The 24,129-nt window shown below is 38.7% G+C and overlaps 1 protein-coding gene across 1 annotated transcript in view; it reads left to right on the top strand.

The window, feature by feature from the left end:
- Window positions 1-23,370, top strand: part of RAPGEF4 (Rap guanine nucleotide exchange factor (GEF) 4) — a gene marked incomplete at its 5' end in the record, with an annotated part of 44,984 nt that extends 21,614 nt beyond the window's left edge. Inside the window, 9 exons of the mRNA XM_009576348.1 lie at window positions 712-809; window positions 3,805-3,930; window positions 4,385-4,563; window positions 9,129-9,219; window positions 11,474-11,524; window positions 12,163-12,250; window positions 12,587-12,651; window positions 21,081-21,135; window positions 22,892-23,370. Of these exons, the coding sequence (XP_009574643.1) occupies window positions 712-809; window positions 3,805-3,930; window positions 4,385-4,563; window positions 9,129-9,219; window positions 11,474-11,524; window positions 12,163-12,250; window positions 12,587-12,651; window positions 21,081-21,135; window positions 22,892-23,019 (881 nt within the window). The remainder of the gene's footprint in view (window positions 1-711; window positions 810-3,804; window positions 3,931-4,384; window positions 4,564-9,128; window positions 9,220-11,473; window positions 11,525-12,162; window positions 12,251-12,586; window positions 12,652-21,080; window positions 21,136-22,891) is intronic.
- Window positions 23,371-24,129: the final 759 nt, after the last annotated feature.

A 24,129-nucleotide genomic window follows, 5' to 3' on the forward strand; every position in this document is an offset into this window, starting at 1 on the left:
AGAGTAAGTGCAAGGTGAATTCTGCTGGAGAATTGGTGTTGCTGAAGTGCTCTGGTTGAGTATGACTGTGTGGACACACACAGAGCTAATGAGAGCTAATTTTTGCAAACAGTGATGCCTGCCAAAAACAGTTCACTTCCTGAGAACTGACACCAGGCGGCTCTACTTTTTGCAGTTGCAGCAATTTTTTATTGTCAGATTTGCTGACAGCCAGCGCATGCTGTAAGAGACTGTTTTGTAAGTTACTTCTTTATCTTTTCTTTACCTGTGATATGATGCTCTTTTAGAACTGCTGTAATGAGATTTGAATACAGTTGCATTTCATCACCTCCTTATGCAGTTACTGTCTTCCAAGGCAATTTCTATTAAGAGCAGCTCTCCAAATGCTTACAGCTCAGAGAAGAATGAATGGAGTTCCTAATTATGGCTGAATTTTTGCAGGTAGTTTCTCAAGATGGCAGCACAGGCTTCTTGACCTGTCTGTACAGTTTGGGGCTGGGATTCTAGTTCTGTATGCCAGTTCTGTAAGAAACTGGTTTGGGCTGAGCTTGTCACATTTCTTCAATAAAGAGGACCTTGTTGTCATCTATTTTATATCCTGGACATTGGTATACTGTGCAAAATTTGTTCCCAGAAGGGTGATCTGTTGGATCAGTCCTGTTGTAAATTCTACGCATATATAATAAACAATCTTTTGTTTCATGTTTACAGAAAAGGTTGTGCTCAAACCTCATGATGTTTCAGTGTTTACAACTCTCAGTGTTAATGGACGGCTTTTTGCTTGCCCACGTGATCAGTTCGATTCATTGGTATGTATGTATGCAGTTCTCAGGAAGTTCAATTCTTCAGTTTATTTGAACACTCGTCCCTTTTTGCATTATCAGTGCTTTAGGTAAAAACTAGTGGAAAAATTCACAACAAAGGGCTTGTCACAGTGCTATGGGATAAGCCCTGAAATTAAAACAAGGTAATGTTACAATTTCCTAAACTAAAGCAGAAATCCATCTGATCCACGTGACAGTACTTGATCCCAGTATTCTCTGTGTCACACTGAGCATTTAGGAAGAACTGAGTATTGTCAGTAAGACATGCAGTAATTCCTGATGACAGAAGTATCTCCTCAAAGTCACAGGGATGTATTCTTGAAGGTAGATCTTACCAATTAAAGTATTCTGGAGACTTGATTCCAACAGTAAATTTCTTAAAATCTTTTATTTCTCAGCCCCACAAAATACTGTGTCAAAATCTCAGATGATTCTAAGTAGAATCACAGAAAATACTCCTGGTAGAAAGTCTGTTTTTTCTTAGGTAGAATTGTTCATAAGTACTTACGGTTTATACAGTAATTCTAACGATCTCCATGGGGTCTGCTTTTATAGTGTGATCTGCTGTACTTTTTGTTCCTTTTATTTCATTAAAAACAAATGTCATTGCCAAGTCATGTCAGCATGAACTCTATTACTTCTAGCCTTGTTTCAGCCTCCTGTATGCTTTTAACAGGCCACTTAGTATGTATGCCTGATTTCTTTTATAGATATGGTAAAATCTATGCTTTGCTGCTGCTTTCAATTTCATAACCAGGGAATGCACATCCAGCATAGTGTAGTTCCATGCAGAGATACCTCTTGTTCAGTTTATTAAATTCTGGTGTTCCCTTAAGGTTAATTAATCTTGCCAAGTAGATACCCTCATGGGGCATGCTAGTCTAAAGCAGGGGTGTTGCGTCAGTACAGCTAAGCTGGGTACTTTTATATGGCTCTGCATTGTCCGTGTAGACATAGCTTTGGCAGCAAATTGTCAGGACTTTCTGTGCCTTTTCCCCTGTGGTATTTACCATGGATCAAGTACTCGAAATGCTACAGGGAGCTCTAAGATACAGGGCTGCAGTGTGCTTGTTTTCATCAACTGGACGGACTTCAGTAGGATTAGGGAGGAACACTCCGCACCTTAAAAAAGGTTCTCAACACTGCATAGCAGAATACATCCCCTTATCAGCTGCATTTTTTCAAAGAGGTATAAAAAAATTGAAAAACGTTACAACCTTACCTGCCTCCCAGTTTAATCCTTTCACGTTCCAATTTCTGGCTGCTGCCTGTGCATGTGCATTTATTCACATTACGCTTGACAGTTCCCATGTGAAAATTGTTCTGGGTTAGATGAATTTTCAAATATACAATGAGTTTACACCTAAGTGCTTCTTTCCTAGCTTTGGAAAATATGTGTTTGTTATGGTAACAGCTATGTTGTGTTTGTCTCCAAATAGGGGAAATAAGCCCTCTTTCAGTCTGTGGGCAATTCTCTTTCCACAGATTTCCACAAATTAGGATTTTCTACACAAAACTGCTGTACTTTTAATTCGTACTCTGTCTTCAACTAAAGAAATTTTGTGTTTGTGCAAATCCCAATTCAGAGCAATCTGCAGGCTGTTATAAGATCGATGGCTGTCCTGATTTTTTTTAGATAGTACTTTGCTTATATACACTATTTTTTAAAATTGTCGATGGAGCTTTTAAGGTAATAATGCCTATGGTTTAGTTTAATAATTCTCCCTAGAGTACAAGGCAAGAACTCATACAGAAATAAAGCTCCTACATACTGTGTGTTACTGACAAAGTGATCTGCTGTGTTAATCCAGTCAGTCCTTTTTCTATTGGTAATATAATATTCTTACATAAAAGGGGATTCATTTAGTAAGCTCAGTTTTTATATTGCAGTATGTAAATACGGTCTGTTAGTCTCGCAGACTCTATTGAGTTTGTACTCAGAAAGGAGCCTGTTGACAATTCCCTGCTCTGTAATTGTCTAACAAAGACCCTATGAGAAATTGAGAAACTTGTACGTGAGCTCTACTGCCCTCTCCTGGAAACAAAACAATTAAAACGTGGGTTCACAGGAAGCTTTACTGATGTACGGCATTTGAATTTGCAGGAGGGTTGGTTGTTAGTATTTTAGCAGCGCTGGTTCAAACACTTTGACCCTAATATATACAACAGACTACTTCAAATCTGACTTGAACTCAAGCCGTGTTTTAAATCTCTCTTTAATATAAGATTTACTTGTGTGTGCAAAACTGTAGAACACATCTCATTTATTGCGTGGTATGGAAGTGTCTTTCAAAACTGTTTTATACTTGAATGATTTAAAGGATTCTTTCCCGTAAGACTGTGTGTGCATATAATTTTAATTAGCATAGCCAGGAGTTTTGCAATCACAAATAGTGCATCCCTGTACTGTCAAAGAGAAAGTATGAGGCTTATTTTATAAATGATCAGAAGACCTTGCAATCACTGCAGATTTCTGAAGTATGGCAGATGTAATAATTCTTATCATTAGAATAAGTAATCTGCAAAAGTATTTGGCTTGTGCGTTGTGGCCTAGTTATTTGTGTATGTGAAAAAGGAAACTGATAACAAAAGCTTTGTGGAAAGACCTATGCTCCTAAGCAAACAGACATGCTTTAATTAGCACAATGTGTATTGAAGTATTCATTTCTGGCTTCAAGTTTTAGAACAATGCTAAAAATAACACACTGAGAACAGTCTGTTTTATTTCCTTACAGTGCCTCTGAAAAGCTTTCAGAATTTTCCTGACTATCCTGTGCATAGTGGATGCTGATTTTGCACAGGGCTTCTCATTTCCTAATGCCAGCCTGTGGTTAAAAGCAAATTTCAGTTTTACTATTAGAAACATGCTTAGGAAAGTGGTCACAGTGAAGAAAAAAAATCAGAAGCATTATAGAAAAAAAGCACCAATCATGCACTTTAGTATTTCTAAAATATTTTTATACCATTTTTCCATTTGTAGGCACCATTACCAGAACAAGAAGGACCATCTACGGGTACAGTGGGGACGTTCGAACTGATGAGCTCCAAAGACTTAGCACATCAGATGACAATTTATGACTGGGAGCTCTTCAACTGTGTGCATGAGGTATGAGGATCTATCTCTTCAGCAGATTAGAAGCTGTTAGAAAATGTTTAGTTGTACATTTGTAGGTTTGTGTATTATTTGCAAAACTTTCTCTAAGCTTGATTTTCAAAAATACTACAATAAAGCCACCTACAAGTTTTGAAAGTATAAGGCATTCTTAATTTTATAGGCGAAATGCAAAAATAAAGCTAAGCTTCTCCTGAACATGTGTTGCTTATTGAATTACTTTTGTATGTTTTAAGGTATTAAGCTATTTATACATAGTCTGTAGTTACGCTTTTAGTGTGTCTCAGCTATTGTCTACTGGATTTGCAACCTGAATCCTTGTCATCTGTAAAGCAATAAACGTAAACTGCAGAGCAAGTTTCAGGCTAGAGGTCATTCTTAGCCTCCTTCCTCTGTCCAAAAGATGAGATTTCTAAAAAAAAATCCCAAACTGTTTTCTTTTTCCTAGCTGGAATTGATCTATCACACTTTTGGAAGGCACAATTTTAAAAAGACCACAGCAAATCTGGACTTGTTTTTAAGAAGATTTAATGAAATTCAGTTCTGGGTGGTCACTGAGATTTGTCTTTGCTCTCAACTCAGCAAGCGTGTTCAGCTGTTAAAGAAGTATATTAAGGTAGCAGCCCAGTAAGTATACAATCATCTGTGAGCTGGAAATGAGGTTCAGTACAGTCAATTTGTTGTTATTTTTCTTTTTTATTTTCAGACAGCCACACACAGTAGAGTTTAAAATGTTCTCTATTTTTGAGTAAATATATTTCAGTTCATTAGGAGAATCCTTCATTTACCCTTACATGCATTAGAAAATATTAATACGCAAATTAGTAAATATTAACAAAACTGAGCCTTAATTTTCCTGAGAACAGAAGTATTTCTGGTGCTGTTCAGGAAAACCATTCTCAGAATTGCCCCGAGTGGGAAAAAAGAGAGGCGAAAGCAAAGAGATGTAGTATGGAGGTGACAAGGCTCATGTTACCTTCAGTCTGCTTGATATATTTTTCTAATACTTTTGTTTAAAAAGGCAACAATATGAATGTCCTTTTTTGTTACTAACTGCTGGGTCTGAGGTTAGATAGCAGGCAATTCTTGCTGTCTTCTATTTTTTAATTCATATTAAAACTTAAACTTTTTGGAGCCTTCATGCCAAAGATGTCAGCCTTGACTCCTTATCACTGAAGTCCAGGGCAAGGGTGTGACTGACTTCAGAGGGAGCAGGGGCATGCCCCTGCCCTGCATAGCTATGGTTTTTTATCACTGTTAGCCTCTTCCTTCCTTTCCAGTTCGTGGTGTATTTATTACATTCATCGCCATCTGAACAAACAGGTCGCTGAGGTGTGCACTGAGGAACTGCCTGTTTAAGTGTTTGTCTACAGCTTTGGGCATTGTGACTAGAGGCCTTTAGGCAGTCTTACCAAACAAAGTTATTACTTGCAGCTAAACCATGAGTTTTAAATTTTTTGCATCGTTAAATGTAGTTGTGTGAAGGAAGAGATTACTGTTACTGTGATGCCTCCCTCCTCCCAATTAATAATTCCACATAGCTGAAATCAGTGTTCACATCAAAACTCTGCATCAGCGTGCCTCCCTCCTCCGGGAAGGGTCCCAACTTCCTTCTGGGAGCTGCTTTGGGCCCTCTGGTTGGATAACAGTTGGTCGAAGCTGAATATTTTCAAAATCTAGTGGTGGGCATGCAGGATCAGGTTTATATTTAGAATATAGGATAGAATTTACCTCTTTCGTTTCTAAAAATATATATACCGCATATTCCCTTATCTCATTCCACAGAGCAAAACTGGGAAGCAAGCTGCCCGTCTGGCGGGCTGTGTCCAGGAGAGGGCAGTGGCACCCACACACAGACGTGTCGGGGTCTTTTCTAAACTCAGAGGCATGAAATGGGAAAGTGTTGAAATGTGGTAAATTAAGATACAATAGTAATTTCCGTAAACACTTGAAATCAAGTATCCTAAAAATTACAGTTAAACATCTCCTTAATAAACCACCCTAGCCCATGGGTTCCTCAGTGTCATGGGTTTAATCCTATGCTATTTACAACAGCTTGACAACCTCCTGTTTACTTCCATGTTTCTGGTATCACTACAATGCTAAAAATAAATAGCTAAAAGCGGTCTGCTCTGCTGAGTCCTCTTTGTCTCCTGAAAGCAGAGAAATCCGAAGCACAAGATTTTCCTCCATACAAACCCAGCGGGCAGGTTTAATTGCAGCCGCTGGAAAGGCGCTGGGAAGTTTTGCCAGACTGCTGCCCTCTGTGCAGTGCTGCCATGGTAACAGGTGCTACAGCATGCAGTAAAACAAACACAAAGTGCACCGAAGTTAGAGGGGAGAAAAAGCCAAGGAATTGGATCAAAAGATGCGGGCCCAGGCCTTGAAGCAGTATCTTTGAGGAAGTTTTGCTTGTGAAGAACCTTGAGACCTAATGAGAACTTTACCCTACCTAGAAGTACTAGACTCATTAGAAAAGTGTTCGGGGAGAACAGCTCAGTGCTGCACTATTAATCTTAGGCCTGACTGGTGGTAACGAGATGCCTTGCGCATACCGATTTTTAAAGATAACTGTTACTGAGAACCCTGTTTCAATTCTGTGACGGGGGGCTCAGACGCCTTCGCAGAAGGCACATCATTTTGTATCTGCCACCCCACGCACCCTGTGATTTGTGCTCCCTGTGTGGGCAAGCACAAGGCCAAGTGCTGGCTCCAAGTGCTGTGCATATGTGCTTTCAATTTCAGGAGCTGTTGTTGTCTTTGCATCTGCTGGGAAAGGATGTAGAGGTTACCAGGTTCATTTCTTTTCTCCAGCAATTGTAGGATTAAACTTTCAAACAAAGGGAGAAGCAAACTATATTTCCTACAGTGAGTTCTTCCCATGTTAAGTGTATTAGAAAGGCCTTCTAGAATGTACTTGCACATATTCTTATGGGTATCCACAAACCCAGTTTGTATATATTTCCTCTTTACAGATACATCCACAGGCTATTTAGAAGCCTTCTTGTGTATCACTATACTCAGACACTTTCATTCAGTTTTTGAAAATCATTCTTTCCATGCACATGCATATGTTATAAGCCCAAGGAGCCTGTAAGAAATTTTTCAAGGGTGTGTGCTTACAGGGAAAATGCCAGGATGAATATGCTTGTGTAAGTACCAAGAGATTTTAACCACGTGTGTTTGTGTTGGAGACAAGAGTGTGTGCATATGTGTGTGTTCACAATTCATAAAACTGGAAGATTTTTCCAATACAGTCTGTTTTGGGAAGCAGAGGGACCTCTGCTCTGAGCACACTGTGGTGCTTTGGAGGATCCACTTTCTGGCATTTTACAGGCAGCATACATGCAGTGGAGCCATGCAGCACTGTTTCTCCTTCCTTACAGTGGTCTTCTATCTGGAACTGAGCTATTTAATGTAAAGCCTGTAGACTTTACAGAATATTTGGTGTAGAATGTCATACATCTAGATGGATTTGTCAAATTACATTGCTTAACAGGGTATTTGGCAAAACTTTTCCTTTTTAAAATGAAAAATAGATTCAAATTACATATTGCAGATACATTTGCAGCTGCCTGCTATGTTTGAGCACTACTGCTGTGTGGTACTAATTATTTCTACCGCGCCACAATTTATTCTCAATGTCACAGACTGTGGACAGATATCCCTTTCTGGATTTAGTTGTGCCTGGGGAAGAGGTTATCACTGACAGCCTATGGTGGCTGCTTTTCATCCTTATCTCCCCTCAGATCCACTAATGAGGCACTCCCTGACCTGCTCTAGTCAGAATAACTTGGGGTAGCTTTAGCATTTCAGCTTATCTTCACTAATCTTGCTCACTGTCCCTAATCTGATGTGGGAGAATTTGTATGAGCAGCTCTCCCATAACATCTGAGGGGGCAGCAGTCTCCAACAGACAGACCATCCACCAGATGGGAGAGATTGTTTCTTCATGCGCTCAGTGTTCACACAATGCAGACACAGTGAGGCCCAGATCTAAAGGACTCACCCACTCAATACATCGAGTCTGGTGAAATGGAGGGACAGAAAGAACAGAATAACAATAGGGTGATGTGGCAATTATGGAGTCGGACAGTAGGATGTGATTCTTGTACTAATTTCATCTGGAGCTGAGGATACCTCAGAGGAACTAAGAGCTTCAGCGATGAATAAAAAAATCCATCTGAGAATCATAGCTTGAATCTTGTGAAAGTTTACTTGGTAAACAGCAAAAGAAGCAAAGACTGAGGTGCTGAAATCAGATATTGGCAAATCAGTTGTGAAAAATAGCAAATTATTTGCAGGAACCTAGTGAGACAGATTTATGAGATACAGACTTCGTTCTCTTTCTTCCCTTTCCATTGAGTCCATGAGCCACCTGATGCAGTCCCAGCTGAGCAGTTGTGTGGGCTGTTCTGTCAGGTTGTGTCTACTCCTGCATATGGTGTATTCGATCTTCCATAATACTCAGTTACATGTTCCGGTTTTTCCTGATTGGTAACAAAAGTTCTCCTTTGCATTAGGGATGAAGCGTGACTTAGAGGTCCTAGTGCCCAGGACCTTTTTAATGATGCTGGTAACAAATGGCAGTTCTTTGCTTGAAATATCCTAAAGAGTTCCAGAATCTACAAGTACTAGCTAGAAAACATATACAGCAAGAGAGGTCACTGGCACACAGGCATCTATAGACAACTGGTCTTCTCCCTTTAAAAAGACTCAGTGCCCCTGTAAACTGTGGGCACCCAGTTAAACTGTGATGAAGATCGTCTAGGGACAGCTTCCAGCATTCAGTAGCTGTTCAGAAGCTGTCAGCAAGTTCTACAGCAAATGAGGTTGTAAACCAGTTGCTTCCACTGTTTCTGGTATTCCTTGGGACTGAATTGAGCCCAGTTTCAGGACTGTGTTTCTGGGTAGGGAGGAGCTTCAAAGACTCCTTTAATGTCCTTGCAGAAGCTGGCACCCAGTGAAGTGGAAGCAGGAGGTCATTTCAGGAGGGAGGGGAAAGGAGCCTCCAGAGTGTGGTGAATTACTCACACATTGGTGAAGTGGTGTGCCACAGGTGTGCTGGCCAGGGCTGCCCAAATTCAGTCACATCTACGCTAGATGCCTGGCTTCAGCTCTTTTAAGTTTGTTATATGTACTTCTGCCCTGACTGATATATACAACTTTAAATCTGGCCCTTTGTGTTTCAGCTGTAAAGAATACAAAAATCTGAATTCCTTTTTCGCTATTATTATGGGACTGAGTAATGTTGCTGTGAGCCGTCTCTCATTAACATGGGAGGTAAGTCTTAGCTAAAATCCAATTCCAAGAAGTTTGACTGGGATTTGTGCTTTTAGTTAGCAAAAACATGACTTGGGCCTTTATTATTGATAAAATTAGATCTACTAATTCAGCTCCTGAGCATAAGCCTTTAGCTAAGGCTGACAATTTTTATTAGTAAGGCAGTATACCCACAGATGTGTTGAATACTCACAAGCAGTTAAGAAGAGTGACAACAGCAGCCTCTACTGATGAGCTAAACTGCCCAACAGGATGAGCGAGTTAGCCAGTTAACCTCTTGCATTAGACCATCCTCTGTTTGACTTTACTGATCATTTAGTGAGATCGCTCCATAGATACTTCTCTAAAATCCATCCTCTGTTCATACATATTATTTTCTGATCTCCATATGGACTCTGTTGCCCTATTAAAATGTGGGTTTGTCCTAACCAGTTATGGTTTTCTCTCTGACATGTGTTCCCCTGCTTACTATCAGTTTGGTCTTCATTCTGAGCTTCCACCTTTTTCTGTGGCTTTACTCTTTTGTATGTGAGTATATGAAAAGGGTGCAATGTCCAGCAGGGTGAGGTAGTAAGCACATGTAACCACTAAGAACATACTGGTTGTCAAAAGCAGTGCAGATTTGAATGTGCGTGTATTTTGTTCTTTAGAAATTCAAAATAGTTAGCATGACTGAGGTCATTGGTGCAACTGAGATCAAAATTTGAACACCTTTAAAAAAGTGCTCTGAAATAGGAGATCAGACTAACACATCTGAGAAGACACCAGCCCAGTATTAAAAAGTACATGTTGCAAATGGCATGTACAATCAGTGCTAAAGGCAAAGGTTTGCAGATCAGTTTCTCAAAATAATGACCCTTCATTTGTGGCTACTGAGAGAAATATTTGGGAAAGCGGAGACAGTACAGGACTAGTATGACCAGAGAAGACGGAATTGAATGTATATACTACAGCAATCTGAAATGGGCACAGGGTCTGAGCTGGAGGGGCACAGATCATTTGTAGGTGCCGGGTATGAACTTGAGTTCGGGGAAATGTTACCACAGTCTGGTTCTATAGGGCAGTCAGCTTATCAAGAGAATCTCTGCAGCTTGATTTTTAGCCAGATATATATACAGAATATACTTAAAACCAAACATATCAAGACCTGATTTTTGCTATAGTATCATGCACTTATATTAGTTGCATGCACAAATTAGATATTTGCAGGTGCAAATGTCCAATTATACCACTTATTTCACAAATACCTAATCTGCATGCATATGCAAACTAGGCACACAGTTGTTGGCACACATCATTAAAAATTAGGCCCTTGCTGTGGCACAGTGTAAATATCTTGCTAGGGTACACACTCCAAATGTAGAAAGTATTGCAAAAAATAATTTCTGCGCTATAAAGTCTCTATTAATTTTTAATGTTACCTGCTGCCAGTAGTAGTCTGATTTAATCAGCAAATATAGAGAAATTTCTTATTAAAACTAGAAAGCTGGCATATTCAAGTGTGCATAAAACATTACTGTGATCTCTGAAACTAATTTATAACATATCTTATGGTCTTCACAGTAAAGTTATTTAATATGTATAACATAACATGAGGGGGAAAGAAAATATTTAGTAAAGCCCATCTCATCCCAATCACTGCATGATCAACTGACCATGATTTATTTGGGTAGGTATTGTCGACTGAAAAACTATTCATTAATTTATACCCCAGAAAGCGGTAGAGACCCTTGGCTGCTGGGCATGTCAAGAATGAGCAGTAGTTGGTGATACCTCAGCATGAACAAAAAAACCTCCTGGAAATGCCCAGGCATGGATTTGAATGTTGCAAGGGCGGTTCATCATAGGTATGAATAATTAAGCTGAGCTACCCCTGCACAGGCTGTGTGTAAATTATATTTTCAGCTGGGCTATAACCAGGAATGTCCTGAAACCATTGACTTGAACTTTCACTTACATTCTGAATTCAGTGATTGCAATGTGAGCCAAACAAAGATCTGAATCTAAACATCCCAAAGGAGTAAATTCAAGTTGGGGTTTAAATCAGGATCCAGGTTTCATGGCTGGTCCCGTCTCTATTTATAATCTGGTTGCTAGGAAACATGTTGTATTTTAGATTAGCACATTGTTAGAAATATCTGGCAAAAAGAGCACTTTCCTGACTTAGGGCGTTGTAGAAGGAACTAGCATTTACAGTAAAATTACCACACAAATTGGATTTAATTAACGTTTCTATTTTTGTTTTTATTAACAGAAACTTCCAAGCAAGTTCAAGAAGATCTATGCAGAGTTTGAAAGCTTAATGGTGAATAGCAATAGATCCCTTATTCTATGCACAATCTGAGCTAATTCAGTTTCTGAGTAACTGATTTGAATTCCTTGATTCAGAACATTTTATATGTCCTTGTTTGACTTTAAGAAGTTTATGATCCCATTTTAGAGCTGCTAAAACAAGTATGTATGACTAATAAATTATACTCTTAGGAACCTACTCTGAGATAACTTATGTACCACTCAAAGTTAATCTGGGAACTCAGAAAAGCTTTATCATATGTTTTCCGATAGTACGTATGGGAAATTATGTTTTCCAACCTGGATTTTTCCAGGCAATACATTTTAGTGTTACAACATATGCAAAACTGGATCTGCAGCTGCAAGGAGGGAGGAAGAATGTGTGGTTCCTTTTATGAACAATTTTTTTGTAATCATATCTTACCTTGCTATTTGGTATGAAAAATGTTTGTGTTTAGCAGCTGCATTCTCATCATATAAGCTGTATGGGAGAATGATAAAAGGTGTCTTAGTTTGCAGATGCACTTTTAAAGCCACAGGAGAAAATAATGATTTTAATAAATTCCATGACATCTAAATGAATGCATACAGTGTCTCAATACATATAATAATACATATTAGTAATTATTTGATTTCTCTTTTCTTCTTAAGGATCCATCAAGAAACCATAGGGCCTACAGACTAACTGTAGCTAAATTGGACCCTCCAATAATTCCTTTCATGCCACTACTTATAAAAGGTAAGCTTGGATGTTACCAGAATTATTAACTTGAAAGCTATTTGTCAAATATTTGAAGAATAAGAGTAGCAGCAAGAAAAAGCAAAAATCAATCTCAGTGTGAGGTATGATCTTTTTCCATTATAAAAAGCATGACACAGAGACAAGAAAAACTGCTTTAGTACATCTGAATATCATACCTCAATTTTACTAGTCTCAGAAATACTGCAAATTAAAAACTGAATGTTTTACTTTTATAGCTGCTTTGATTTTTGTAAGGGATAGATAAAATGTTCTGCTGTTTTGTATGGCCATGATTCAGTAATGGGCTTTTATGTGGCTTTTATTTCTATACAGACATGACGTTTACTCATGAGGGAAACAAGACATTCACTGACAATCTAGTAAACTTTGAAAAAATGGTATGTATGATATATTTGAAATGAAAATTTAAAACGAACTCCTTGTTCATCTCTTCAAGAGTGAACTTCTCAACAATGACTTCCAGGGCTAGGGAAAGTGAAGGCAGAACCAAGAGCTGGCAAAAATAATCTGTGTTGTGCACAGCGCCTGGGACCTCTGGTTTATGGAAACCCTCACAGAAGTGGAGAAGAAACTGCCCACTGAGCCATGCACAGCCAAAATGTTTCCTAGGAGAGGCAGCAGCAGTGACAGGAAGCAGAGCTGTTAGAGACAATTTTTAACAGCCAGTTTGGGACCAAGCTGTGATTTTAACTGCTGTTCCTTCAAACAGGACTGAACTGCCTCAGGCTGGGATAGTTCTGCATTGCTCCTCAGAGAAGAAAAGGAGCTTTAATACAGAACGTGCACAACATCTTATTTTCTTCTTTCCTTTAACAAGTGAAAGGAGACTTCTGTGACTTGATTGCTTTCATATTGGAAAGGGGGATCAATGATAGAAGGCTAGGTTATGCTCAAATTTGATTTATTTTAAATCCTGCACTTAAGCTGTCATCATTTCAAACACCGTTGTCAAAAACTGCAGGCAGGCAACTTCCCATGGCAGAAATCTCAACTGAAACGTAAGCTTCACAGCAGTGAGAAACCATTTTCTTGGTTGCTAAGGCCATGTTCTTAATTAATGTGGTTAATGACACCTGCATCTGAGAACCAGGGTTAGCCAAGCCCAGCTATGAGCAGCTGCACTGCAAAACCAAACCTGACTTACTGTTCCGGCAGTAAAGCTCCATTTAAAGTAAAGCAGCCATGCTAGAGCATATCTACTCTGGCACCTATATCTGCTTGTTCTTACTACTACAGTAACCAGAAGCACTCCATGCTTGTTTCCACTGCATTACAGAGGAGCTTGTCTTACCTTCTGAGCACTGATACCATGAGGGGAAAAAAGGATTTTCAGCTCTTTAGAAAACTTCACAGAAAAGTGGTCATCACTCTGGGTGAACTCTTCTCTTAGATTTTAGTCTGTGGCTCCAGGACAGCCTCTGTCCCAGGGTGAAAATACCTCTCTACTAAGCTGAGACGACTTTGTGGGTAAATGGTAGTTCTAATGCCTGAGTAAGGGCCTGACCTCATTTTGCAATAATGACATTCTGTAATTGCATACGCAGACTGTGTTGCCATCTCCTTCCAAAGATCTTGAGCCTTCTACCTGCAGAAAAGGACTTTTTCCTGGACTGCCTGTTCTAATTAAATCGATAAATATATATATTTTAGTATGGATAGTAAATATTTTGGGGAACAGAAAGGGATCTTGGACTTGGCTGGAGCACCTCCAAACCAGGAGGGATGGCAGCTGCATTGCTACAGCCATGGCTATGTGGCTGGCTCCATGTTCTCCACCTCACTTCGCCTACTTACACCTCTTGAGCCAGAAGAGCCGGTACATCCGCAGGCCTCAGAGCTGTACGCCTCAGGCTTTTCTTTATGCCTGATTATGTGTAAAAGCCATTACAGGAGGTAGGAGCTCTCCTGTGAGCACTTACCCATAGACACAAGTTCAACCCAGGTTTGTCATTTAGAAATTATTCTGCACCACTGTACTACAGTTCGGCACTCCCAAGAGTGAATTTTATAGCAGCTTAAACTGATCTATATCTAGGCTGCTGCAGTCTGCCCTTTTCACCCTAGTCTGCACATTGCCTTATCTTCAGAAGTATGTTATCTCAAGAACATGGGTTTACTAGTAGCACACAAAAGTTTTAAATAAAATTTTATATTGCATGTATGTAGCATCACCCATTTTGATCAGTAATCTGAGCTTTGAGCATTTTCTTTAGGAGTGGAAAGTGAAGATCAATTAATGTATTTTTGATGCTATATATTTTTCAAAGAATCAATATAATGTCTCATGTTCCTCCACACAACAGAAAGGGAAACGTTCTCTTTTCTCAGTATTCTAAGCCCTTCTTCAGTTAGTGCTCTACCTAAAAGCTCACTCTGCTTTTTCTCCAGGCCTTACTACAAGTATATCTTTAGTGTTTTTAATGTTCTTCACTAGCTATTCTGCATGCTTCTATGGTGTTTTTACTGCTTCTCTCAACCCATAGTTCTTCAAAGCAACATGTATTCAGATTCCACCCACATAATTCATTCAAATCCTAATGTGGACCTGGCAGTTTTTAGCTTTTTGCATGTGTCATCAGGTCAAGCAAAGAAGAAAAGCCTACTGTTAAACCTCAGTTGCTACCGCCTACTTAACTGCTTTAAGCTTGCAACTGTCATATCCACACATAATTGCCAGATATTAACTAGTGAAGACAAGACCACTCAGCCAGATAATTCTCAGATAAATTCAGCTCTCTTTTACATAAGTATAAACTCAAGGTAAATGTGTGACGTTATTCTGCCATTTTCAGGAGAAAAGCAGAAACCAGATTTACTCACAGGAATCATGTCCTGCCATTTGTTGTTTCTGCCTGTTTGTTCTGCTGCATCATGTTCTGTCACAAGCTGATGGAGATACCTCTGAATATTGCTGGGAGCCCCTCTTACTGATCTGTCTAAAACATCTTCATTCTTTGGAAAATGACTTCCCTTGATCCATCCTAACTTTGATACTTGCTGAAGTTTATGAATAAAAATATCTGGGGAACTGCCACTGGTGGTGCCATTTGCCACCGGAGAAGGTGGGTCCCTCCGACTCTGGTGTAAGCACAGTGATGAAACCGAGAAGAGCCTCTGGCATTGTGTCTGCATTCTCACCACAGAGCTCTGATCCCAACAGCTGATGTGCTGCTGACAACTTTATTCCTGTAACTGGCAGCCAAAAGTTTGATCTAGTGGCATCTCTTCAGCTGAAACAGCTTCCTTTAAATGTTTCATGTTTTCTGATGTTTCTGTTATTATTTATATTAAACAATGCATCTTAAAACACGCAGGAGCTGTCAGGCAATGTCTGAGCTAGGAGTTCCCCCCGTGCCAGAAACAGTGAGGCCTGGTTTCCTAAACATTTGTGTTTCATGGCTGCCTGAGCTCTGCTCAGAGCTTTCCTCGTGGCTGGGGCATGTGTGGTTTCTTCATGGCTGGGGAATTCTGTGTGAATAGGCTTTTGTCATAACATAGGAACTTGCACTACAGCCTTTTCCCTGAAGGAGACAAGGAGAAGAGGGTGCTTACACGATCTTTCTCTTGTACACAGCCATCTATTTTCACAGAAAATTGGTAGGCGCTTTCTTATGTTTGAAAACTCTGGGTTCTTTTTTCAAATTTGACAAAATTATCTAGAGAAGAAGGGAAAAACAGACAGATGGTGTTAAACCACATTAGCCTAGGTTTTTTTAGCAAGTCAAGCTAAAAAGGAAAGGGACTAAGTCAATTTTTTCCTGCTACACTTTCCTATAAACCGGTCTTTTCAGAGGTGTAGTGACAGAACTGTGCTGCTGCCTTTGTAACTGACTGGTCCTTCTTCCCCTTCCGCATCTCCTGATCCCCATGGATGCCTCTTATTTGGAGGAGGCTGTGAGGAGTGGGAGGGCAGGGACAGCTAGCCAAGGAGGAGAATACCATATGTGTTAGAGCCACAGCTATGTGTAAAGAGGGAAGTTTGTAAGCGGACCCATTTAGTTTGTACAAGATGTGGGCAAACAATATTGAATGTGTCAGAAATAGGTATACTCTTTGTATTTGCACTGTACTTGTGCTCTTTACTATGCCATTTATTGCATGAAGGAAGCGGGGGGATGGAGGAAACAAGCATTTGGCCTTAAAATCCAGCCTGGAACATGTTATTTATACTTTTTCAGTAGGTAGACAGAATAACTAAATTACTGGTATTAGTAGTATCAGTATTTAGTAAAAGGCTTTGTCTTCAATACCAAACAAGACATGGTGTTAGAGAAGTATTGAAGGTCTTTTACTTATCTCACTGTAAGAAGCTGATGGAGACAAGGTACAAGCTGTTTCCACCATGGTGTTGCTCAGATGTACCTTCTAGGTTGGCATATACTCCATGACCTTGTGTGGTAAGAAACTACCTGCATCTTTTCTCCACTAGTGAGTTGACAGTAGATGTTAGTTGTAAGTGTTGCTTTAGAAGACCCATCTATGTAAAAACTGAAGACATACTTGTCATAGAGGAACAAGGAATGAATAGGCTTGTAAGGTTTTTAAAATGCTGTAGTTGTAGTTTGGCAGGTTGAGGACATTTTGAGAGCTGCAAGTAGGTGAAAGATAAATAGATGGCAGTAGGCAGAAAACACAATTAGTTTGTGATCTAGAATACACATTTGTCTTTTAGGTCCGTTAAGGATCCTCTTTTCAGGTGAAGGAGAGCCCCCAAAGCTGTCATTAGTATTAGTTCCTATAAACTCTGTATGATTTAGCAGATACAGGACAACCTACAACCTGCAACACAGTACATGGCAATATATAACATTCAAGTGACACTGCTTTTATAGCTATATACTTAGAAAAAAATTTAAAAGCCCTTTCCTAGAATTATGTCTTGCCAGGGAAAGAAGAGAGAGGAAAGTGAGGAAAGTACTGAGCATGACTCTCTTTAAGGACAGGCAATATTTCATACTCTTGACCACTTACCCATTTCTGCTTTTTTCAAACCCCAGCTGCATAATCCTGCCCTCTGACTGCCAGTACAGAATTTTGTATTCATAGGCACAGGGAAGATGCAATTATTTGGGAACTTTATCAGTGCCATTTCTCAAATCATCAGACAGCCTGAACAAAGATCACTTTCCGTGCACCATCTCCATGTCGCACTACCCAGCATGTCTCAGAAATCGCACCTGTAGAGGGAGCAGAAGTCACAAAAGAGCTCTGAAAATCCTGACCTGCCATGGCAGCACAAAGCAGTGCCATGATTCTGGCCACTGATGCTTCTTTTTGTCAAGCCTCTTCACCCCTCAGGTGTGAAATGAGGATTAGAGAATCTGCGCATATTGGTTTTCGGGTTTTGTGGAGATGAACAAAAGGGAATTCACACTCTGATCCTTATGGAAAAAAAGGCAAACATTCTTTCATTTTTGGAACATAAAGATTATGCAAAAAGTGTGTGACTAAAGCCTTTAGTAGTTTTCTATGGCATATATGAATATTTATAACATTTAGAAACCTGGGTTTGGAATGGATTAGAAGATAATGTGCTGGCCTGCTGCCACTATTCCAGACTGCATAAAACTTGAAAGGGTATTGTTGTGTATATATAGCATGCTGGTAGTGGTGGTTGCTTGTTATATTCTGCAGTTGGTTCTATTTCAGAAAGATCCAAATTTAGGTTTGTATGGCTTTCTTAGCACAGTGAGTAAACAGAGGTTAACTGGAGGTAATCCTCTATTTGAAGAAAAATTGTAAGGAGCTGGCAATTAAACTTCCATCTGAACATTTTCTCTGTACATGTTTCTAGTTTTCTTAAATCAAAAGAAGACAATCCAACTTATCTACAAGATTCAGGAAGGGAAATTCACTTTCGCTTCATATGCTGTCTTTCTGTTCAATTTGCACCTTCCAGAGAGGAGCTCTTTTGAGTTTATATTAGACAATACAACAGCACTTGGAAAAAAGCAATGTGAAAGGAGCTCTTCAAGGATACATAATGCTCCAGAATCTCCCCATTGGGTTGCGATGCTGTCTTCTGGCCACAGTTTCTCCATTTATTCTGCGTTAACCCACTTCCTCATTCCTTTGTGTTTCATCATTGCCAGGATACTTCTGAATGCACAAACTGAATGAGATTATCCTCAGGAATAGGCAAAGTAACTCCTTAAAATGAAGCCTGTTAGCCAACTGAAGGAAGCCAGGCAGTTCAGCCTTTAACCAGAAGTCAGACGAATTCATTGCCACTTCGGTTTTCCTTGCCTGGAATAGCCCAAACAATGAGAAATTCTGAAATAGTGAAAACTTTTTGAAAACCTTCACTACACACATATTTGTCTTTCAGTACAATACAGCATTACAGTACTTATTCTGAATGCTATGCTTTTTTTCAGAACAAATTCCCCACAGAAAGAAAAAAAAAAAAGAGTAAAATGATTCCACAGAACACACTTCTTTTGATAAATCTTAGTTTTCACCTAGAAGCTCAATACTAAACTAATCAAACACTGAGCCTACAGTCTAGCTCCAAAGATCATTATGAAATGAGGCTTCAAAACCTAAACATTTACAGGTATGAAAAATTAGGGTGTGTATTAACAATCCATCTAGAAAGCACATCAAGCGACACTATATATCTTCATAAAAATGAAGTGTCCTTAGCAAAGCTTCCCTTGAAGTTAGATGCTCTTGAAACTTCATCTGGTTGGCTGGTGCAGTTCAACTTCATGGTCTTTTCTTGAAATAGTTATTTTAGGGGAGGACTTTTTGAAATGGTATAAATCAAAATAGTAGCATCACGTAACAGAGCCAAATATGAATCCATAGCGTTATGAGACATTCATGTTTACATGTTCCTGTTGTTTTGATTTTCATTTGATTGGGTTAGACTTGAAGAACCAACACTGTAATATGCAGTGCGTTCTGTCTCAATCCAGTATTATAATGGGTGCTTATCTTTGAGTATTTAAGAGGTTCCATTGAAGTCAATGGGGCTTATTCACATGATTAATGCTAAGCACATATGAGAATGTTTGTAAGGTAAGTGCCTTAGAAAATCTGCTTGAAGAGGTATGAAAATTAACATAGGATAAAAATTATTCTTACTTGAAATCTACTTATTTTCCACATGTAAATACATATGACTATAGGAACAATATAAGCAGACCCATATCCAAATTCACTAGATCTTTTGGGAACTTGTATTTTAGAATTAAAATATTTTAGATCAGTTTCAAAATAGCTACATTTAATTTGATTATACAATGTGTAATCCACAAAAATGTAGTGCATGATATATCAATAGTGTTTCTAATGCTGACCACCAGCCACACCAATTTTTGTATGCTTGACAGTGCATTAAAATGTCTAAGATTATTCAGTATGTGTGTAAGGAATGTTTTACATTGGTGCTTCCCATGTCTGGAATGACAGTTTTCACAAAGGTATTTTATTGTAACATCATTTTCATGTAAGATTACAATTGTGTATTAATTTCGAGGAGCGTATGCTTTAGGTTTTACTGTTTACTAGCAAGAAATACATCATTCCATTGTGTGAGGGCTTATGACTAGCTTGTTAATCTCACACAAAATTTCAAGAAGGTATGAAGCAGCCTGGTGAGAGTGCGCTGTGTTAAAACTTGTAGCTGTGTTGTAATTGTTGGACCATGTTAAAGTGCTGGAACAAACATTAGACTCTGATTAGGAATAGCATTTCCCTCCTCTGCTTTTTCTTAATCTAAGCAAAAGAAACTGAAACAAACATTGTCCTTACAACAGTGATTGAATCAAACTATCTAGCTAAGGAAGCCAGTTTTACTGCTGAAGTTTCAATTTATTTCATATTATGCAGAACAACTAATTTTGCCCCCACACTGGTGGGTGTATTACCTGTGTGGTGCTAATCACACAAGCCAGTTAAAATTTTGCAGTCCAGAAGTAAATCTGAAATGTTTTGCTTTATGACTTACCTTCATTTCTGTTCTTAAAAACTATTGTAAAACAGTGTCTGATTTATCAAAGCAAAATGTATTGATTAATATTTTCTTACCTAAGTGAGTGAAGCTATGGCTTATTTACTGAAGAGCAAGCACAACCAAGAAGGACTGAAGTGACTTCTGCTTTTTTTGTGACTTGCCAGTAGAAGTGTCTAGCAAAAATGAATCCACTTTTCATGTTGGATTAGATATACTTGTGCAAGCTAACACTGTCTAACAGGTCTGCTTGATGAAACTTGCCTACAAGGCCACAGTTCTAATGGTGGCCTTCTCACCTGTGAATCGAGCATACTTCCAGAGGGTATCAGTAAACATACACCCTCACACGCTCATTTTATGCTGTCATTTTACAGGAGGGCTGCATTTTAAACTCAAACTCATATGAAAGGTGAAAGCTCTTTAATTGCTGAGTATGTTCTAGAAACGACCTTGCTGTTAGGAACTGATGGTCTTAAAATTAACATGTGTACATACTCCAAGGTGTTCTACATGATATTCCTTTTACTTTTTAATGTGGGAAGATGTTATCAAAGACATGCACATTGAAGGGGCTGATTGTCATTCTTCGTTAAGGCCTTTTACAGCATCCAAGCAAGGGAAAGGGTTCTCTGAGCACATATAAATTACACTCATGCTCATTTAAATCCTGTGTAAATGCAAATCACACCCTACATATGAGGGTATCAGCATTAAAATTATATTTCCATTCATATGACTGCTTTTATTGGCATACGTCTTCACACTCAGGCACAGTTAGGTGCTTCGTTTAAATGATGATGAAATACAGTGCTTGTTCTCTGATTGCATCCCATCTTTTCTTTCCAGCGCATGATTGCCAACACTGTCAGGACGGTGAAATTCTGCAGAAGCCAATCTTTCAGTAAGTGTATTACAACATCTGCACAGTCAGCATTATCATCAGTAGCTACAGTAATTACAGCTAATTCTGTGTGTACCAGAATTGAAAAGCCTGGTTTCCAGTGATTCTTCCATGTTTGGATCCTCTGATGTTTCACAGGGTGAAATATCCTTCAGGAAGCTCTAATAAGCCCCTTCTCCTCCATCTCTTTTCCAAGCATGTGAAGGAGCTAAATATCTGTGAGGTCTCTACACATCTGTCAAATTAGAATTGGTTCTAATTAGCCAGTGTGTTCAGAAGTGGTTGAAATAAGGCTAGCAGACAGATACATGCAAGATACTTGCTTGGATAAACCCTGTTTTTATAGGAAACCAGTCCAGAAACATGACGTTTATAAATGACATAACTGCATAAGGTGATGAACTTAAAACCTGTTTGTTCGTGTAATTACCAGAACTTACTTGAGGCCATGTAAGATGACAGAGCTGTATGGTCAAACAGGCTTGCTCTGTGGGTCTCATCCCATCTAGGTGCACTGTCAGTACCAGTCACGCTGGCATTTCCTCAGCGCTTCATTCATTTTGCGCCAAGTTGCAACTCAAGTTGCGCCGGGGAGGTTTAGATTGGACATTAGGAAAAACTTCTTTACTGAAAGAGTGGGTAAACATTGGAACAGGCTGCCCAGGGAAGCGGTTGAGTCACCATCCCTGGAAGTATTTAAAAGACGTGTAGATGAGGCGCTTAGGGACATGGTTTAGTGGTCATGGTGGTGTTGGGTTGACGGTTGGACTCGATGATCTTAGAAGTCTTTTCCAACCTTAATGATTCTATGATTCTAGAACAGAATAAATAATACAACACAATACGTTATTACAAAAATAGTTTCTTTCCATCTGGGTCAAAGCTTAACTCGAGAAGATCAAGTTAAGGGAGTGTTTTTTTTTTTCTTCCACCATCAAGGTTTTTCTGGCTATGTATCTTTTAATTTTAATGTATTAAGCACTAGTGAAACCTCCGCATATTTAGAAATGAAAGTGGATTTTCACTATACATGATATAACAAAATATCAGTATATAGATGTATTATATCTAAGTCCCATGCTTTTTGTGTGTGTCTATGTGTATTTATATATAGTAGATGCTTCAGTATCTTTCTTTTAGAGAAGTCTAAGTTACCTAACACATATTTCATTAAATTGCAAGCTGTTCACTGTCAGGCTGAAGATGCTCAGATTTAAACTCAGTGGTATTTCATCATTGTTGTTGGAGTAGGTATAATGCGGTTATGTTAAGTAATGTAAACACATAGTAAATTTTGAGGCTTGAACGGAGCAGCCACTAAGCACTAGTGTTACAAATATTTAATACTGAGCTAGAAATGGGAATATTTCATGAAAGGAGGCTTAAATCAATTATACTGTTTTAAATCTGTGTGAAAGCTGCTGGTTCAAAAGCAGATGGGCAGCTTTAAATCATACTAGTTAGCTATATAATTTATAGCTATTGACTGGTAAGGTGATGTATAAAACTGTAACCAAGGGCCATCAATTTGAGTAAATGTAGCCAAGGATATCTGAGAGAAAAAGTTAATTTGTGAGGGTAGTAACCAGAAAGACTATCAGATATGGAGGAAAGATTTCAAAGAGAGCGATTTCTAAATATTTTTTAACTCACCAGGATCTGGCATTTCCTGTGACAGCTTGTAAAGAGTTATGCATTCTGTTCAGGCATTTGTTCGTTTAAGGGTATCAATCCTACATCATCTCTCTTTCACCAGATCCCGACGCAGCGCTAACTAACAAGAACCATCAGGATGTTCGGAGCTATGTGCGGCAATTAAATGTGATTGACAACCAGAGAACTTTATCACACATGTCTCACCGACTAGAACCGCGTCGAGCATAAACATTTGAAGCAATGATGAGAAATTATCTTTTATCCTGTCAAGGTCACTTGTTAAGAACTTCACTTTCTCTGCTACTGCACTGCCACTACAAAAATAAGCAAAAACATATTCTAAGGTCTTACGCAACGCACAATGTACCGGCCTGTCAGAGAACTTTGGCTGAGGAAGAATTTATGCACTGTAGCTGTACAGGTGGCCATGTTGTGAACTGTTAATTCATCTTAAAGTGTAGTAAATGATTTCTCATATGGATAAAAAAAGGCAAAAGATAGAATAGTTAGCTTCTAACAATTCTAAGGGAGGTAGTGTTTTTCTCCCTAAATAAAAATCTGTATTTTATGATTTATTCTCAGTTCCTGTTGACCTCAGTAGAAAACATAGGTAAGCATCTGATGAAAGAATGTAGGTTCAAGAGAGGTCCAAGGTATAGTTCCATTCAGAGAAGACTTACAAATATTTCCATTTGAAATACAACAGATACTAAGAAAAACTTCTAGTCTTAATCGTACTGCCTACTACTGCAAGCAGTGTGGCCATTTCAGAAAACTGACAGGACTGAAAATATTTTGAATGATAAATAGATTAATCTGTGTTTACATTTTACTTCTTTTTTTAAACTACCGATCAGGTTTTTACAAAATTCCATTACGACAGTAAGGTTGTCGAAATCAATAGCATAAAGGTAGCAAAGGACTGGTTCAAAAAGAGCACAATATGCACAAACGGATTTCAAGAGAATAATTTCCTGGACATTAAAACCTTAAACTTCAGCTATAATTAATTGTGGCTGGTTAACACATATTTTCTGGTTCTAAGCATTTACAAATATCTTAATTTTCATGCAATTGTTTTGCACTTTCAATGGACTGTAAATAAATGTTAATTCATTATGTTCTAGAATATTTATTTATGTAATAGCTATTGTGCCAAAATAATCCAGTTTTATTTATTTTGTTTAGCATGTTATGGGAGTGCAGCTTTTCTCTTTATACTTTGTGTGCACTTTATGTGTAGGAATTGTGTGATGTGTAGTAAATATTTTCTGTAAATAACACGCAGTACCTTATTAAATGTAATTGCCGGAAAGGTTTAGTCGCTGGCCTTATTTG

Source organism: Fulmarus glacialis, unplaced genomic scaffold (assembly GCF_000690835.1).
Source record: "Fulmarus glacialis isolate BGI_N327 unplaced genomic scaffold, ASM69083v1 scaffold37304, whole genome shotgun sequence".
NCBI classification, from domain to species: domain Eukaryota; kingdom Metazoa; phylum Chordata; class Aves; order Procellariiformes; family Procellariidae; genus Fulmarus; species Fulmarus glacialis.